The 19,298-nt window shown below is 44.4% G+C and overlaps 1 protein-coding gene across 5 annotated transcripts in view; it reads left to right on the top strand.

The window, feature by feature from the left end:
- The window catches only part of THOC5 (THO complex 5), a 98,376-nt gene that overhangs the window by 66,920 nt on the left and 12,158 nt on the right, over positions 1-19,298 (top strand). For all 5 annotated transcript variants that reach the window (XM_030219225.1, XM_030219221.1, XM_030219223.1 and 2 more), the window contains 4 exons: positions 9,834-9,935; positions 12,388-12,484; positions 13,547-13,661; positions 16,247-16,350. In XM_030219225.1, the coding sequence (XP_030075085.1) occupies positions 9,834-9,935; positions 12,388-12,484; positions 13,547-13,661; positions 16,247-16,350 (418 nt within the window). The remainder of the gene's footprint in view (positions 1-9,833; positions 9,936-12,387; positions 12,485-13,546; positions 13,662-16,246; positions 16,351-19,298) is intronic.

Raw genomic sequence — 19,298 nt, 5'->3', positions numbered from 1 at the left:
AAACAAGGCGGAGAGAGCTATGTTGGTCCTTGCCATGGCAATGGGTTATGTCATCCGCCAAGGAGGAGTTGAGTATACTCTTGAGTTTGTAGTCATTTTTTCTTAGTTGTCTCACCCTGCATTTAGGTGAATGGACTCTCATTTTTTCAGCCTTACTTCCTCACTGTGACACTTCAGGGCTATCTCTTTTTGCCTTCAGGCTCACGAACATTTCTTGCTTCTTCCGTTCAGCAACAGTCTTGACGGAGACAGGGACAGATGCCAACGTCCAGCAGGGGTTTTTCAACCTTCTATATGCATTTCTTCCGTCATCTCACTAGGTGTTCACGCAGAACCAAGGCACCTTTCTACATCCGGACCCCCAGTCACTCAAACTTATGGCGTGGTTACTGGGTCCGCAACGTCTTTGATATTTTCGCAGGAAGTACTTCAAGTTTTAATTGCTTCCAGACAGAAATCTACATTAAAGTCCTATGAATCAAAGGGGCGACGGTTCACTCTGTGGTGCTCCTCTCGCCACTTCATTCCACAAACAGTATCCATTTCGCAAGTTTTGGAATATCTTCTGCATCTGGCGAAATCTGGTATATCTTACTCATCCATTAGAGTTCATTTGGCAGCTCTATCAGTGATGCATGATACTGTTGACAACCGCAAGCTTATGCAGCATCCACTGTCAAAGCGGTTTTCTTAAAGGAGTCCAGCACCTGTACCCCCCGCTTCGTCCACCAGCTAGGTGAACTACGTAAACAGACTCTTAAAGTTCTGATTTCTAGTAGCCATAACTTTTTCTATAAAGTTTTCCTCTTCAAGCAGTGTTTCCTAGTAGCCATTGCAGCAAGTAGATCTATGTGTGGAATACTTCTACGGTTGGTAACTTCTTTTCAGTCTGCTGTAGTTTAAAGTTTTCACCTTTCCCAATCGTTTTTTTCTTATTGGTTTTGTCCTTCTAGCCAGTAGGTGTAAAAGTTTTTCATTGTTTCTAACCCGCTATATCTCGAAGGATCAAGGAAATGAGAATGTCTATTTCTCTTCTCGCTGAGAGGGCAGTTCCACAGAGTATTACAACATATTCCACAACTTCAGAAGCGGGCTCTATTCTTACTACAGCGATTTTTGGTGCTCTCGGTGCACATTGGTAAGTTGGCAACTTAGTCCTAGTTTCATTTTATTTTGCTCATTGGGACACACTACATGTTAGTTGTCGCCAGGTGGCCTATGCGGCATGAACATTTCTCTGCAGTTTTCATAGGGTCCCTCCCTTCAGATTACTGCTTTGGTACTTCCCATCAGTCCAATCCTGGTCCGGTCCGGAGGGACGCTAAGGAAGGAGAAATTAGATCTTACCTGCTAATTTGCTTTCCTTTAGTCCCTCCGGACCGGACCAGGACCCTCCCATGTTTTCTCTACTCTTTAGCTTCTTTTATTAAGTAGGAAGTGTATTCATTCCTTTACGATTTGTGGAACAATACTATATATATACAGAACTTTACGTGGTCTATACCACTTCTCTGGTGGTTGCTGGTGAGCTCAATTGCTGGAATCTATCTATAAAACCTTAAATACGCCATACCACTTCTCTGGTGAGAGTTGTGGCTGAGCTCAGTTGCTGGAATATCTATAAAACCTTAAATATGATTTACCACTTTTCTGGTGAGAGTTGCTGGTAAGCTCAGTTGTTGGAATATATATAAAATCTTAAGTGGGCCATACCACTTCTCTGGTGAGAGTTGCTGGTGAGCTATAAGACAAGTGAGCCATACCACTTTGCTGGTGAGCTATATTATACGTGAGCCATACCACTTCTCTGGGGAGAGTTGCTGGTGAGCTATGTTACATGTGAGCCATATCGCTTCTCTGGTGAGAGTTGCTGGTGAGCTATAGTACAAGTGAGCCATACCACTTCTCTGGTGAGAGTTGCTGGTGAGCTGTAATACATATCGGGCCATACCACTTCTCTGGTGAGAGTTGCTGGTGAGCTCTGATACTTGGCATTGCCGAGTGCTTTGTGGCTGCTAGGATTCCATACGGCACAGAAGGTCTTTCTTTCTTTCCTGCTTTGTTATTCAAATACTGAGGCTAAGGTCACATGGCCAGGGCTCCTATTGGCTCTCTAGAGTCAGAGTTTTTTTCTCAGTCTCCACCTGCTGGTAGGCGAGCACAACCCATCAGTCCAATCCTGGTCCGGTCCGGAGGGACTAAAGGAAAGCAAATTAGCAGGTAAGATCTAATTTCTCCTTTATGCTGCTTATCCTAGAAATAAGCAGTGGATTTTCCCCAAGTCCATTTTAATAATGGCTTATGGACTTTTCTTTTAGGCTGCTGTCCAACCCTTTTTTAAACCCCGCTAAGCTAACTGCTTTTATTCCATTCTCTGGCAACAAATTCCAGAGTTTAATTACACATTGAGTGAAGAAATATTTTCTCATATTTGTTTTAAATTTACTACTTTGTAGCTTCATTGCGTGCCCCCTAGTCCTAGTATTTTTGGAAAGAGTAAACAAGCGTTTCATATCTACCCGTTCCACTCCACTCATATTATCTTATAGACCTCTATCGTATCTCCCCTCAGCCGTCTTTTCTCCAAGCTGAAGAACCCTAGCCATTTCAGCCTTCGCTCATGGGAAAGTCGTCCTATCCCCTTTATCATTTTTGTCGCCCTTCTCTGTACGTTTTCTAATTCCACTATATCTTTTTTGAGATTCGGTGACCAGTATTGCACGATTATTCGCGGTACGGAGCGATACAAAGGCATTATAACATTCTCATTTTTGTTTTCCATTCCTTTCCTAATATTACCTAACAATCCATTTACTTTCCATCCCACACTGCGCAGAGGGATGGAGTCTGGTTCGTTCCCAATATTCAGAGCTAACCGGCCAGTGTTAGTTGCATAAATAAGACCGCATAAATAGCAGTCCTATCTCTGTTTGCTTGAATATCCAGATTCAACGCTGGCGGCAGACGTTAACAGCGCTGCCTGCCGCTGGCTGAATATTGCACCCTGTGTTTCCTTCCATCCAGCTGTGTACCTCTGTTGGTCTCAGTCCGAATGAGTGCTCCTGGGTTACTAGGCCAGGAGAGCAGCCAGAGCTGAAAGAGCAGTCCTTTAGTCTCGGCTAACGGGAGATTCTTGTTGCCCTTCACATACATAGTTTTCATGTCCTTGGTGGAATTCACCTGGCAGCAAAGCTGCTGATTGAAATGGTGATTTGATCATCTTGTTGGACGGAAATCCTGTATGCACAGAACTGAGTTATCCTAATACAGCAGCTGTCTCTTTTCTTAACGTGTGCTCCCTCCCTGACTTTTGCTTTCATCAGTGTATGCTGGTATTTCCTAATTTTTTTCAAGGCCTACTACTACTTAACAATTTCTAAAGCGCTACTAGGGTTACGCAGCGCTGTACAGTTTAACAAAGAAGGACAGTCCCTGCTCAAAGGAGCATACAATCTAAAGGACACAAAAGTGTAGTCAATCAAATTGGGGCAGTCTAGATTTCTTGAATGGAGGTATAATGGTTATGTGCCGAAGGCGACATTGAAGAGGTGGGCTTTGAGTAAACATTTGAAGATGGGCAGGGGTGGGGGCTTGGCATATGGGCTCAGGAAGTTTATTCCAAGCATAGGGTGAGGCGAGGCAGAAAGGGCAGAGCCTGGACTTGGCAGTGGTGGAGAAGGGTACTGAGAGGAGGGATTTGGCCTGTGAGCGGAGGTTTCGGGTAGGATGCCTACCAACATCTTCAAGTGTTGTGTTACACATCAGCCTCTGCAGAGTAGGCACTGCAGTCTGGGGAGAGGACTTGTGGCCAAAAGAATAGTTAAGCAAGTGCTGAAAGCCCAACCAAAGGCTAAAAAGACTCAGGGGAGGAGAAGAGGAAGCGCAACCCAGTAAATATCAACCAAAAAAAGTGGGGCAAGTACCAGGAGGATTCCAAAGTATGCAAGGACCTTTATTGTAGCAGTCATGTAAAGGGACCCAATACGGTTGTGTTTCGGCACATGAGCCTGCCTCAGGGGTCAACAAGTCTATTAAGATGATGTTTTTTGTTTTTTTTTAGTTACATTTGTACCCTGCGCTTTCCCATTCATGGCAGGCTCAGTGCGGCTTACATGGGGCAATGGAGGGTTAAGTGACTTGCCCAGAGTCACAAGGAGCTGCCTGTGCCTGGAATCAAACTCAGTTCCCCAGGACCAAAGTCCACCACTCTAACCACTAGGCCTGAAATTGGATGGCGGAGCAGGTGGGGGAAGAAGGGTTGGTGGTTGGGAGGCGAGGATAGTGGAGGGCAGACTTATACGGTCTGTGCCAGAGCCAGTGATGGGAGGCGGGACTGGTTTTTGGGAGGCGGGAAATACTGCTGGGCAGACTTGTACGGTCTGTGCCCTGAAAAAGGCAGGTACAAATCAAGGTAAGGTATACACATATGAGTTTATCTTGTTGGGCAGACTAGATGGACCATGCAGGTCTTTTTCTGCTGTCATCTACTATGTAATGTGGCCGCGCAGGCTTCTGTTTCTGTGAGTCTGACGTCCTGCACATACGTGCAGGACGTCAGACTCACAGAAACAGAAGCCTGCGCGGCCGCATAGCTGATCTGCAAGGACAGGCTTCTACATGGAATGTTGCTAGTAGAATAGCAACATTCCATGTAGAATCTCCAATAGTAGCAACATTCCATGTAGAATCTCCAGTAGTAGCAACATTCCATGTAGAATCTCCAATTGTAGCAACATTCCATGTAGAATCTCCAATAGTATCTATTTTATTTTTGTTACATTTGTACCCTGCGCTTTCCCACTCATGGCAGGCGCAATGCGGCTTACATGGGGCAATGGAGGGTTAAGTGACTTGCCCAGAGTCACAAGGAGTTGCCTGTGCCTGAAGTGGGAATCGAACTCAGTTCCCCAGGACCAAAGTCCACCACCCTAACCACTAGGCCACTCCTCCACTCCTTAGATCCAGAAGGTGTCAAAATCCTTTGCTTTGGGAATCTCCGTGTCTTCCAAATGGAGAGTTGTTTGTTTTGCAGAGCAGTTACTCTTGTTCTTCATTTGGAAGGCACGGAGATTCCCACAGCAAAGGATTTTGACACCACCTGGATCTAAGGCTCCTTTTTATCAACATCATCTTAATAGGCTTGTTGACCCCTGAGATAGTTCCATGTGCTGAAACGGCAGTGTCTGGTCCCTTTATACGACTGCTACAATAAAGGCCCTTGCATACTTTGGAGTCCTGGTATTTGCCCCACTTTTTATGGTTGATGCTCACTGTTCTGTGAGGATTTTGTCTCCCTCCTCTTTTTTTTTTTTCCTTCTGTAACGCAGTAAATAACAGATAAAAGACCTGGATGGTGTATCCATTCTTCCCAACAAGTCCGCCAGAGCTGCAGGTTATAGTCATTCATGCTTAAACATGAATCCTGGAATGTTCTGCCAAGACAGCTTAAGGAGCTCATCGACCATCAACAGTTCAAGAAGTCCTTAAAAACCTTCTTATTCACCAAGGCTTATTCCCCTGGCTTCTCCATTGTTGAACCTCTCTCACATGTTGGCTCTTCACCCCTGTCATTTACCCGTGTCATTCCGTGTTCCTTCCCCTCCTGTCACATTCTGTTTCTGTGCCATCTCTGTGTTGCATTGTATCCTTTTGACTTAATGTAAGCCATATTGGCGCCTGCTTATGTGGGAAAATGTGGGGTAAAAATGCACCAAATAAATAAATAAATACTGGTTGGCAATGTGCCATCATGCCAACCACCTATAGGTAGTTAAATATGATGCAGTCTCGGTACAGTATATGTGAGCAATACTTCTGATTTATTTGCTAATTTCAAGATTAAGATGTCTTCCCCTCCGTGTTGAGATGCACAGCGCTCTCACTTGTAGAATATGGTAATCGAGTCTTACACAATATTGATCTTCATCTGTCTTTTGCCATTTACGGGACACAGACCTTAGAAGTCTGGCCGGCACTGGCCTTAGTTCCCAAATGCTGGAGTCGCCGAATGTACATCTGCCTTACCATTTGTTGGACGCTGACCATAGAAGTCCGTCCAGCGTTGGCCTTGGTGCAATGTGTGTGCTGAACACAGCAGCGCCCTGCATGCTGCCTTTTAATTCCCTCATCCCATGCTATATCTAAGAAGGAGAAAGGCCTGTGTGACTGCACTTTATTTCCTTTTTTTGTAAGGAAATTCACTGTAGGACTGCAAAGAGAAGCTCCTGCATGTCTCTCGTTATTGCGAGATGCTGAGAGCAGAGCCCACCTGGACCTCAGCATCAGGCAGTGGGGTTCTCATCCCTTCTACTTTTTTTTTCTTTCCAACTCGTATTCCTTCTTTTATCTCTTTCCTTTATGTTTCAATCATTTTTATTAAGTGAACATAATCAGCTGTAACATTTCACATTACATAAGCAAGTTCCATAACAGCAATTGGCATAGCTTCACATTTTGTATTTTTTTTTTTTAAATTTATTTATTTAAATTTTTCAATTACATCAAGTATTATATCTTGAATACAGATAAAGACGATTTAGTATCTTAAAAAATTTTTTTTTAAAAAATATAAACATTATAGAAATAAGTATAATTAGCAAAGAAACCATTAACATTTTGTATTTTTATTGATATTAGTATTCCCCCCCTAAGCTACTCCCCCTCCCCTCCCTGTTCCCTACCCCCCTTCCCTCCCCAAAGCCTCCCCCCCCTTTTTTTTCCCTTATATATCCAGTAACAAGCAGAGGTTACAGGAGCAGATCTCTTTCCTTTATTTAGGCTGCATTCCGTTTGTGTCCTCAGCCACCTTCTTGTTCGTTATCTTTCATTTGACCGTGTGAAGTAATTCACCTTTTCTATGAACCTTTCCTTTCTTTGTTTTGAGGTCATCTTGTTTCAGACACAGTAAGTAATAGCTCATCTGTCAGGAGTCTGGATACGTTTCTGCAGTTTGACTGCAATTAATTCTCGTAGTAATCAAAGCTTAGAAAGCACTTAGGCTAATTCAGGAGTAAAGTTGCAGTGACGGCTGATCCATGGCTGTTCCGCTCCTCTGCTTGTCTCCGATGTTGTAACACAGTCCAAAGATTCCCTGCCAGCCATAACTGCAACACTGGGGGGTCATTTTCAGTGGCGTACCAAGGGGGGGGTGTTCTGCCCCGGGTGCACGCTGCTGGGGGGGTGCCGCGGCGCGCGCCTGGCTCCGAGTTTGCTATCTTCGCTCATTCACTGCAGCTTCCTCTGCCCTGTTCTGGGGCAGAGGGAGCTGCAGCGAACGGGCGAAGTTAGCGAACTTTTCGGAGCCGACAGGCACGCGCCGCGGCACCCTCCCCAGCGATCCGCCCCGGGTGCCATCCTGGCTAGGAACGCCACTGGTCATTTTACTAAGGTGTGCTAACAGATTTAGCACACGCTAAATACCATTTCACCCTTTGTATACCTATGGAATGCACGGCACTTAACGCGCACTAAATCCATTAGCGCACTGTATGCGTCCTTGAAACAGTACCTTATTCGTTCTGGCTGCTGCTCATGAGTGTGAACTTCTTCATAGTCATGTCTTGCCACAGTCTGAGAGTCCAGCAATGTGCTTTACTTGCACTATTGTGGACCTCACAGCACTGCCCAGTCACTTACAGCTCCACTCTTCGTTTTATGTTTGGGTTCTGGAAAGGATAATTATTTATAGGTTTATCATATTTGCCCTAAGGAAAAAAGAGGACACAAAATATCACCCTGCCCTCTGTCACTTTGACCCCCCCTCCCCCACAAAGAAAGCCAGATTCCATCTCTCCCCCTCCCCATGAATATCCCCTCCCCAATTTTCCAGCCTCCCTCCACCCACATGACTCCGTTCACTACCCCTCCCCTCCTGTACCTTATTTTTGTGCCCTTCTGGTCTAGTAGCCTCTTTGGGGCAGGAAAGAGCCCCCCCCCCCCCCTCTTTTATGCCCAGTGTGGCTGCTGACCTGTCTTGCTCCCGGTGCCACTTCAAAATGGCTGCCGAGAGTTCAAGCAGTGACCTTGCAAGACTTCTGAGGAAGTCTCACGAGGCTGCCGCTTGAACTCTCTGCTACTATTTTGAAGTGGCGCCAGGAATAAGACAGGTCAGCAGCCGCGCCTGGCAGGAAAGATGGGGCTCTTTCCTTCCCCGAAGAAGTCACTAGACCACCAGGGCATGATAATAAGGTAAAGGAGGGGGAGGGGAGGATAGGACACCCTGAAGCCCACCTGCCTGTTTGTCCGCCAGCCTGCCTGCTCGTCTGCAAACCCGGACAAATGGGCAGGCTGGCAAAACCCACTTGGATGCCCCGCAGTGTCCTCAGAAAGAGGACATGTCTGGGTAAAACCAGACATATGGTAACCCTAATTACTTATGACACGCTCTCCAAGGTTTTTCATCAGTTCCTATAAAATTTCATTTCATTATTTATAGATCGCTTCCCCAAGATCCAAATAGGACTTGCCCAAACCTGTGTTTATTTTATTTATTTGATTAGTTTTATGTCCCATGTTATCCAAATAATCTTAAATGGGTAACAAAAAACTGACATAAAAGACAAAATAAAAACAATGGAAAACTAAAAACACAATTTAAAAAAATCTATCTAATTATGGTAATAAAACTTTATAGCAGTCATCCACATCTGATAAAATCAAGAATCATAATGAGTCTTTAGTAATATGCCTTCTGAAACAAATACATTTTAAGTTTTATTTATTTGTTTATTTATTGCATTTGTATCCCACATTTTCCCACCTCTTTGCAGGCTCAATGTGGCTTACAATACCGCACTAGGGGGAGATCATTCCACAAGGTTAAGTAAACAAACAATATCTAAAATCAATTTAGATTAGATTTAGCAACATGATATGTACGAGCAGAATCTGCAATCCAGTCACTTGAATGTACTGAATTAATCCTAAACTGAGCCAGGATAACTACCCTAGCAAAAAGAGAAGGTCATCCCACTTTAATATCCTAAGCCAGGTCCATTTACCCTATTGGGCAAATAAAATAAAACATTTGAATATCTAACAGACTTCAGTGAACTATGGAGAAGGCAGACCTTTCCACAGGGAAAGAACATGAGGATGAGGGGATCATGATATGAAGTTAGGAGGGAAGAAATACTATTTTACTGAGAGGGTGGTGGATATCTAGAGTAGCCTCTCAGCAGATACAGAATTCAGTTTTTGCTTGGAGCAGACCTGAGGCAGGGGCAAATGACAGAGAGAAAGAGAGTAAAAAGAGATGGGGGAACTCCCGGATTTGGGTTTATATATGGTTGTATGGGAGTCCGACCAAAGCCTGTTTTGCAGTGTCAGTGCCCCATGCTTCTAGAGAAAGTTGGCAAGATCAACACCCCCCCCCCCCCTTCCCTGAGCCAGTGGTTAGGCTTGGACACTTGAGTACATTACTACTACTACTACTACTTAATGTTTCTAGAGCGCTACTAGGGTTACGCAGCGCTGTACAAAATACACAAAGAAGGACGGTCCCTGCTCAAAGGAGCTTACAATCTAAAGAACGAAATGTCAAGTTGGGGCAGTCAAGATTTCCTGGGTAGAGGATGCCATTGCGGGGAGGAGGCAGGATGACTTGAGTACTTTTCTGGCTAATAGAAAAAATGAAGACAAGTATGACTGACAGCAGGGATAGTCTTCTCTGACATGAAGGGGCTGTGATACGAGCAGGGAAGGTGAAGATCAGAATTAGAGCAGTGTAGACGGGCAACCAGGTAGACTGGCTGAACCAAGTGGTAATCTGTGCAAACATACATTGTTCGAATGATAATATCACTTTGTTAAATCTTCTGTTTCCTTTTCTAAAGGGATCTGTTGTCGCCAGACTCTCTCTTAAGCTGTCTTTACCCAGGGGACCATGGAATGAAAACTCCAAATCCAGCCAATCTTTACCAGTTTGACAAAGTTGGGTAAGCGGTCTGTTCTTGACAATTCAGCTTAGTCTTATAGCAAAAGAGAAGACACTTGGGGGACTGTGGCAGAAGACGGTCTGAACCACAGCATCTTGTAACAGCTAGAACTTGACCTACCAGCCACATTGATTGCGGTCTTTGCTGAGATTCTTGTCTGGTGTGAAAGGATGTGAGTGATTTTTTTTTTGTTTGTTTGTTTCACATTTGTGTTTGATTACATCCAGTCTGTTCTCCACCTGCCATCAGCAGCTGGGGAGGAGGGAGGAAAATCTCAAAATCTTTTCCTTGATATTATTCCTTTGACTGGGAAGGGGCACTGCAGGGCAGAAGCAGTCTCCCCCCCTCCTCTGGGATCAGTTAAGAAATAAACTTTAAGAAATGCATGACTTTATTAAAAACTCTTTTTTTTTTTTTTTACACTGCCCTTTGATATTCATCTTGTAGATGAGAAAAAAATATACTGTTGAGTCTTGAACACATTAAAAATAAGTATTAAAAATGTGTTTTAACAGGGTGAAGGAGAGATATGGGAGACTGAGGGGAATTTTAGAGTAGGTAATAGGAGAAAATGACTGGTTCTTCTGTTTTGAATGTGTCGAGTCTTTTAAGATATATGGAGTTCTTTTCTATAAATGTTGTATTTTATTGTAAACCATCTGTTAGGCCGGGCAGTGTATCAAGTATATTAAACTAAACTATATCACCTCTGTGGTCTGTATTGGCCTGTCCTATTGGACAGAGCTTAAACTTCTATGCTTCAGCCCAACCCCCTGGGATTTCTTTTTTTGTGGCTGAGTAGAGGGGGAGTCTGCAGCTTCCATGTGCTTCAAGCCTTAATTTCCTCTCCTAACTCACCTAGGCCAGGCATCACAGTGACAGCCCTCAACCAGGGGGGGGGGGGGGGGGGGGGGGGGGGGGGGGGGCAGAAACAATGTTGTCATCACATAATGACTGATATTCCCCTCCTCCCTCCCACTCCCCAAGGGGCCATGAGTGCCGCCTCCATACCATCCCCAGCCTGAGAATCCAACCCAGGTCTGTCTTCACGGACAATGTACACAACGTCCACAGAGTCACTGGGCTGAACCCCACCCCTCCCAAAGAAAAGCAATAATCTGAACAGTTTCCATATCCATCTGACTTTTATTCAAAATAAAGAACTTAGCTATTGATTTTTGTGTTCCATCATGATATTTGTCTTGTTCTAATGTAACAGGTCGATAGAGGAGGGACCAGTGGCCAGCAATAAGTTTAGGATAATCAAATAGACAGTACAGGTCATAATTAGCATCCAGTCTGATCTCTTAATTCCAAATCACGGGATTAAGATGTTATGCTGCACCTGGAGTATTGTGTTCAGTACTGGTCTCCGTATCTCAAAAAAGATATAGTAGAATTGGAAAAGGTACAGCGAAGGGCGACGAAAATGATAGTGGGGATGGGACGACTTTCCTATGAAGAGAGGCTGAGAAGGCTAGGGCTTTTCAGCTTGGAGAAGAGACGGCTGAGGGGAGATATGATAGAAGTGTATAAAATAATGAGTGGAATGGATCGGGTGGATGTGAAGCGACTGTTCACGCTATCCAAAAATACTAGGACTAGAGGGCATGAGTTGAAGCTACAGTGTGGTAAATTTAAAACGAATCGGAGAAAATTTTTCTTCACCCAACGTGTAATTAGACTCTGGAATTCGTTGCCGGAGAACGTGGTACGGGCGGTTAGCTTGACGGAGTTTAAAAAGGGGTTAGATAGATTCCTAAAGGACAAGTCCATAGACCGCTATTAAATGGACTTGGAAAAATTCCGCATTTTTAGGTATAACTTGTCTGGAATGTTTTTACGTTTGGGGAGCGTGCCAGGTGCCCTTGACCTGGATTGCCCACTGTCGGTGACAGGATGCTGGGCTAGATGGACCTTTGGTCTTTCCCAGTATGGCACTACTTATGTACTTATGTACTTATGATAATGAGTAGGGAATGAAAGCACAGGTGTTTTGTATATTATCTCATGTTTCAAAGGCTGGCATATACAGTATTCTGAAAAAAGAGCATTTTTGGAATAAATTACTTGATGGTAACCAGCAAGAATTAAATTATTTACACTTTTACACGCGGGTGAAAGACTGGCTGTGGCAGCAAGCATTGAGGGGAACTGAAGAAGCGATGGGATTTATTGTCTGCTCGTTTTGTTCTGCTTGAAATATTCCTGTGCAGGTGAAGATCTCGGGGTTGCCCTGGCTTTAGTTTAGGGGAAGGTAGATGGGAAAATCTAGGGTGGGAAGAGTACATTAGCTTTGTGATAGTGGAGATTATTTTACATGGATTCTTGCTTTTTTTTTTATGTGTGTGTTTTTGTTGTTATTTGTCACTTTGGGTGGATATGTAGAAGTGGTTGATGAATATAAATAAAATTACCTTTCCTTCTCTTTCGTTTACGTTGTCTCTTTCAGTATTCTGACCCTGAGTGATTATGTGTCTGAGCTGGGACATCCCTACAGCTGGGTGCAGAAACTGGGTGGCCTGCATTTCCCCAAAGATCAACCCCAGGTACAAAGTGCAGCACATCACCTGTCTAAGCTGCTTCGTTCTGGCTCCTAAGCTACATTTCTGAGTGGATGGGAGTTAAAGGGGAGGAAGGGATAGAGTTTGGCTTGTAAGGGGCCCTTTTTACTAAGCTGCTTTGGCGCCTTTGTGCGCCAATTAGGAGTCACTTCCCGGCTACTGTGTGGCCCTTGCGGTCATTTTATTTTTCACGCGCTTCAGAAAAATAATTTTTATCTTCTGTTCCGCGTAGCGCACGTGCGTCAAGTGGCATTCCATGCACGTAGGTCATTACCGCCTGGTTAACGTGAGAGACCTTACTGCTAAGTCAGTGGCTGGCGGGAAGGCCTTTAACCCAAAATGGATGCGCGCCAATTTTTATTTTGCCGTACGTCCATTTTCGGCAAAAAGTTAAAGAGGTATTTTTTTTTTTTTACAGGCGCGCTGAAAAATGGATCTGCGCGTGCCAAAATCCGTGCCTACACTGCCGCAGCCCGTTTTTCAGCACGCCTTTGTAAAAGGACCCCTAAGCTACATTGCTGAGCGGATGGGACTTAAAGGGAGGAATGGATAGATGCCTGTAGCAGTTGGAGCATTTTAACGTATTGCGGCTGTTAGAACCAGGGTCCATTGAGCCCAAGCTTCCTGTGTCTGACGGTGCAGATCCAGGTCACAAGTACTTAACAGAGCCCAAGAAGTGGATTTGTTTCTCATCACCATGGCATAGGATATTCCAGTCACTTAGGGTACTAGAGAGTACTCTGCTTCCTCTTGTGCCCAGAAACTCATCCGCTCTTGCCCAAACGTTAGTTATCATGTCCGGTTTCCCTTTATAGTAGTTCTGTCCTCTACTGCCTCTGCCTGCAAGTTTAGTAAGAGGAGTCAGCGTATCTCAGCTCTGTGCTTAGAGGCCATTTCTTTTCATGGAAAGGTTGCCCTTAAGGTTTGCTGGCAGGAGGTCTTGAATATTCATTAATACTCAGGGTGACAGTGGTGCTAGGAAACTGAGTGATAAAATTTCCATAACCTGGTGCCTAATGAGTTGTTGTTTTCCTCTTCCCCTTTCAGTGTGTGGTGACCGCTGATAACTCCTTGAGTGCCAGTCACATGGAGAAGACTATGAAGTTACTGCGGGCAAGGCTGCTGTCCCGTCTTGCTCTACATAAACAGTTCTCTTCTCTAGGTAACATAACATAGTAACATAGTAGATGACGGCAGAAAAGGACCTGCACGGTCCATCCAGTCTGCCCAAGAAGATAAATTCATATGTGCTACTTTTTTATTTGTACTGTCCTCTTCAGTGCACAGACCGTATAAGTCTGCCCAGCACTATCCCTGCCACCCACCACCCGCTCTGGCACAGACTGTATAAGTCTGCCCAGCACTATCCCTGCTTCCCACCACCGGCGCTGGCACAAACCGTATAAGTCTGCCCAGCACTATCCCCGCCGCCCAACCACCAGCCCCGGCACAGACCGTATAAGTCTGCCCAGCACTAGTCCCGCCTCCCAACCACCAGCCCCAGCACAGACCGTATATGTCTGTCCACACTAGCCCCGCCTCCCAACCACCAGCTCTGCCACCCATTCTAGGCTAAGCTGAGGATCATTAGTACCGTTCTTGCTCAACTCTTCTTCATCTTTCTCACTTTTTCAGTTAGTTTGCACTCCAGTGAGGAGCCCTGGGTTTGAAGCAGCACAGCTCTCTTGTTGAGTATAAGGAGACCGCTGTTTCCAGAGTCAGAAAGAGCGGTATTACATAGTAACATAGATGACGGCAGAAAAAGACCTGCATGGTCCATCCAGTCTACCCAAGATAAACTCATGTGTATACCTTACCTTGATTTGTACCTGTCTTTCTCAGGGCACAGACCGTATAAGTCTGCCCAGCAGTTTTTCCTGCCTCCCAACCACCAGTCCCGCCTCCCATCACCGGCTCTGGCACAGACCATATAAGTCTGCCCTCCCCTATTTTCGCCTCCGAACCACCAACCCCTCTTCCCCCCACCTGCTCCGCCGTATTGAGCTCATCAGTGGCGTAGGAAGGGGGGGGGGCGGTGGGGTGGTCCGCCCTGGGTGCACGCCGCTGGGGGGGTGTCAGCTGCGCTGGTCTCCTGCTCTCTGCCCTGGAACAGGTTACTTCCTGTTCCGGGGCAAAGAGAGCAGGGAACCAGCGGAGCCGACGCAGCTCCCAGCGACATGCACTCGGGGCGGTTTGGCCCTCCCGCCTATTCCTCACCGCTTTCCCTCGTCGCCTTCCGTTGTAAGTACGCGCTCCGGAGGGGGGAGGGTGTGCCGTGCTGCACCGGGGGGGGGGGGGGTGCGTAGCGGCAACCCGCCCCGGGTGCCGGGTGTCAGCTGCCCTCGCTACGGCACTGGAGCTCATGTTTCAAAAGTAGTGCTTTTTGTTTAGCAGGATAATTTTCCAGGTTGTTTACCTGTGTAAAAAAGTCCTGTTGAAAATTATATATACATAAGTAATGCCACACTGGGAAAAGACCAAGGGTCCATCGAGCCCAGCATCCTGTCCACGACAGCGGCCAATCCAGGCCAAGGGCACCTGGCGAGCTTCCCAAACGTACAGACATTCTATACATGTTATTCCTGGAATTGTGGATTTTTCCCCAGTCCATTTAGTAGTGGTTTATGGACTTGTCCTTTAGGAAACCGTCTAACCCCTTTTTAAACGCTGCCAAGCTAACCGCCTTCACCACGTTCTCCGGCAACGAATTCCAGAGTTTAACTATGCGTTGGGTGAAGAAACATTTTCTCCGGTTTGTTTTAAATTTACTACACTGCCCAGCTACACCCCAATCTGTGGTTAAAACTCTTCATGCTGGTTACAGCGTTGGTACTTTTACCAGCCAGCAAAAAAGGGTCAGAGAGTGGGTGAGGGAGGCAGTGTACAGATGGGATTTTTCACGTTGAAAAGCCTGGCACCTGCTTTCACTGTATGTATTAGCACTTGCTTCGCAGCACGTGCAAATGGTCAGACAGGAGTCCTTTCCACACTTCTGTCTGCATTTTTAAAAAGAAACCCTGTGCAAGCTTTCCCTTTGAAAATGAGCTTATGGGTCTGGAAATCCTGTGCCCGGTGTAACTAGCCCCTTTACTGTCCTGTGACCTCCTCCACTTCAACAGACACAGTGCTGGCATCTACTAAGGAAAATGGCCGACCACAATTTTACTTTTCAGAGAGGGGGAATTAGTGGATTGCATCAGTTGGAGGGAGTAGGCAGTGACGTACTACACTGTGTTTCAAGCCAGTCTGGTGTTCAAGATCTCCTCAAAGAATATGTTTGAAATAGATTTTCATGCAAGAGGCAGTATTTGCAAATCTCTCTCATGCATATTCATTATGGATATTCTGAAAACCAGACTGGGGTAGTCTAGAATCAGTTTGAGCAACACTTGGCCTTGTTCTTTTAAGTGCGTGTCTAGTGGGAGAAAGGGAGCGTCACGTTAATAAAGAACAAAAGGTTCATCCTGACAGTCTGCTGACAAGTTTTCTTTTTTTAGTATTTCAAGGGATGATGAAGAACCACTGTTTCAGCTAAGCGCGTTTTCAGCGGTGAAAAATGTTCCTTTTGTACCTTCTCTGCTTTGTGTATCGCTGTTATAATTCCATCCTACTCTTTTACTCTGACACTGAATTCTGAAAAGAGCCCGAAGTAGAAGAATTAAGATTTGAAACCCAGCAGCACTGTGGGATGCCCCATGATTGGACTCTGTACTTGGTACTCATCTGGTTGATTTTGTTTGCTTCCAGAACATGGCATTGTGCCAGTCTCCAGTGAGTGTCAACATCTGTTCCCCACAAAGATCATGTCGTGCCTGGTGAATTGGAGCACCATCACCTTTGAAGATTACAAGGTGAGCGGCAATGCAAGCAGGCCTGTTTCATGCTCTCTAAGGATGTGGCACTCAGTTTTGGTACCTGCGCTACCTTTATCTGCCGCTGGTAGAGCAGGTACTGCTTTACATAGTAAATGAATGACGGCAGATAAAGACCTGTGCAGTCCATCTAGTCTGCCCAACAAGATAAACTCATTTTACATGGTATGTGATACTTTATATATATACCCGAGTTTGATTTGTCCTTGCCTTTGTCAGGGCACAGACCGTAAAAGTCTGCCCAGCACGGTTCTTGAACTTTCCATATCTATTCAGTTACGATCAAAGTGTAGACCGTAGAAGTCTGACCAGCACTGGTTTTGCTTCCCAATTACCAGCATCTCCACCCAATCTCCAGTAAGATTCTGTGGATCCATTCTTTCTAAACAGGATTCCTTTGTGTTTATCCCATGCATGTTTGAATTCCTTTACCGTTTTCATCTCCACCACCTTCCGCGGGAGGGCATTCCACATGTCTAGCACCCTTTCCATGAAAAAAATACTTCCTGACATTACTCCCGAATCTGCCCCCCTTCAACCTCAATTCATGTCCTCTAGTTCTTCCACCTTCCCGTCTCTGGGAAAGGTTTGTTTGCGGATTAATACCTTTCAAATATTTGAACGTCTGTATCATGTCACCCCTGTTTCTCCTTTCCTCCAGGGTATACATGTTTAGGTCAGCAAGTCTGTCCCCGTACAGTTTGCAACGCAAATCCCATACCGTTTTTGTAGCTTTCCTTTACACCACTTCCAGTCTTTTTACATCTTTAACAAGATACGGCCTCCAAAACTGAACACAGTACTCTTAAGTGGGGCCTCACCAACAACTTGTAGAGGGGCGTCAACACCTCCTTTGTATGCTTCTAAGGCATCAGCCTTCAGTCGATGGTCCCAGGATTTGGCTTTCAGCTGCCTCTAGTGTGTGATTCTAGGGCCCCCTTATTCAGCAAGGGTGGAGGGCAGAGCTGGGTAAGGAATATCAGGTCCTACTTTCACCTCTCTGCCCCCCCTCTGCTCTCCGACGTCTTACAGTTACAGTTCATTTATAGCCCGCCGTTTCCCACAAATATAGTTCACAGCGGATTACAATAAGATTCTAGAACACAGTAGTCTAGGAATTTACATAATAGAAATACAAAAGATAATTTAACCTTACAACAATATAACGTACTAATAAAAAAAAAAAGAAAAAACAAAGAGCAGCCATGAATCAGATTATTTCTTTGTCACATAAATCTGAAGCAGTAATGTCTTCAGACCTTTCTTAAAGATGGCATAATTGGTAATATTTCTAAGATTATCTGGTAAAAGTTTCCAAAATTTTGTAGCTTGAAAAGCAAACAGACAATTAAAAAGTTTATTTGAGGTTATGCCGTTGGGAGATAATAGTGACAAGCTCCGAAAATTATATAGATGGTTCGTTAATGTATAATGTACAAGATTGATTCATATATAATGGAACTTGTCCAAATGTGATTTTCTATAACAAACAACCCAACTTAAAAAAAATATCCTCATTTCAACAGGCAACCAGTGAATCTTAATAAAATAAGGAGTAATTCTATCTGTTTATGTAAGGAGAAGATTAAGCAAAGAGCTACATTTTGAATTGTTTGAATTTTTCTTATTAGGTGTTTTGGTAAACCCAGATGGATTATGTCACAATAATCAAGTTTACTAAGAATCAGTGCTTGAACCACTAATTGAAACAAATCTACTGTTAAATATTTACAAATTGCTCTTAATTTTCTCACTATATTGAGCGCTCTCCTTACTATGGAGTTTACTTGGTATCCCATAGATAATTTACTATCAAATATAATACCCCAAATTTATATGGGTTTATCAAGCACAAGTTGATTCCCATTATTCAGCAAATTTGATTTAATTCTTTGTTCTGTTTTGCCCCTGCTAATAAAAATTTAGTCTCTTCTATATTCAATTTCAAACGGTGAGATGACATCCAGTGTACAATAGTACAAAAACAGTGAGAAACCATATCAGTTAAAATCCGAAACGTAGTAGTAACAGGAAAGATTAAAGTAATATCATCGGCATAAATGAAGCTTGTATAACCCTCTTTCTCTAAGGGATAACCCAAAGAAGACCTGAGAACATTAAACAGGACTGGCGACAACGGGGAACCCTGAGGCACTCCCGAAGGTGAAGACCAGAATTCAGATATTTCTCCCTGAAATCTTACACAATAAGACCAGTGGGTCAAAAATCCTTTAAACCAAGACGAGACACTACCTGATACACAATATTTATCAAGAATCTCTAATAGGATCCCATGATCGACCAGATCAAAAGCAACGGATAAATCTTAATTGCATAATCAGGACATCTTGACCTTACATAAGTATTGCCATACTGGGGCAGACCAAAGGTCCATCAAGCCCAGCATCCTGTTTCCAACATTGGCCAATCCAGGTCACAAATACCTGGCAAGATCCCAAAAAAGTACAAAACATTCTATACTCATTATCCCAGAAATAGTGGATTTTCCCCAAGTCCATTTTAAAAATGGTCTATGGACTTTTTCTTTAGGAAGCCATCCAAACCTTTTTTAAACCCTGCTAAGCAAACCGCCTTTACCACATTCTCTGGCAACGAATTCCAGAGTTTAATTACACGTTGAGTGAAGAAACATTTTCTCCGATTTGTTTTAAATGTACTACATTGTAGCTTCATCGCATGCCCCCTAGTCCTAGTATTTTTGGAAGGCGTAAACAGACGCTTCACATCCACCCATTCAACTCCACTCATTATTTTATAGACCTCTATGATATCTCCTCATATGATCTAACAATGAGATTAGAAGGGTCTCGGTGCGGTAATCATCACAAAAGCCTGACTGTAATGCATGTTACAAATTACTTCACTGCTATCCAGCTGTGGATGCTGGTAAGCACATTGCTTCTTTG

Source organism: Microcaecilia unicolor, chromosome 11 (genome assembly GCF_901765095.1).
Source record: "Microcaecilia unicolor chromosome 11, aMicUni1.1, whole genome shotgun sequence".
Lineage (NCBI taxonomy): Eukaryota > Metazoa > Chordata > Amphibia > Gymnophiona > Siphonopidae > Microcaecilia > Microcaecilia unicolor.
The sequence above is the reverse complement of the archived record's forward strand: the minus strand, read 5'-3'. Positions and strand labels throughout refer to the sequence as shown.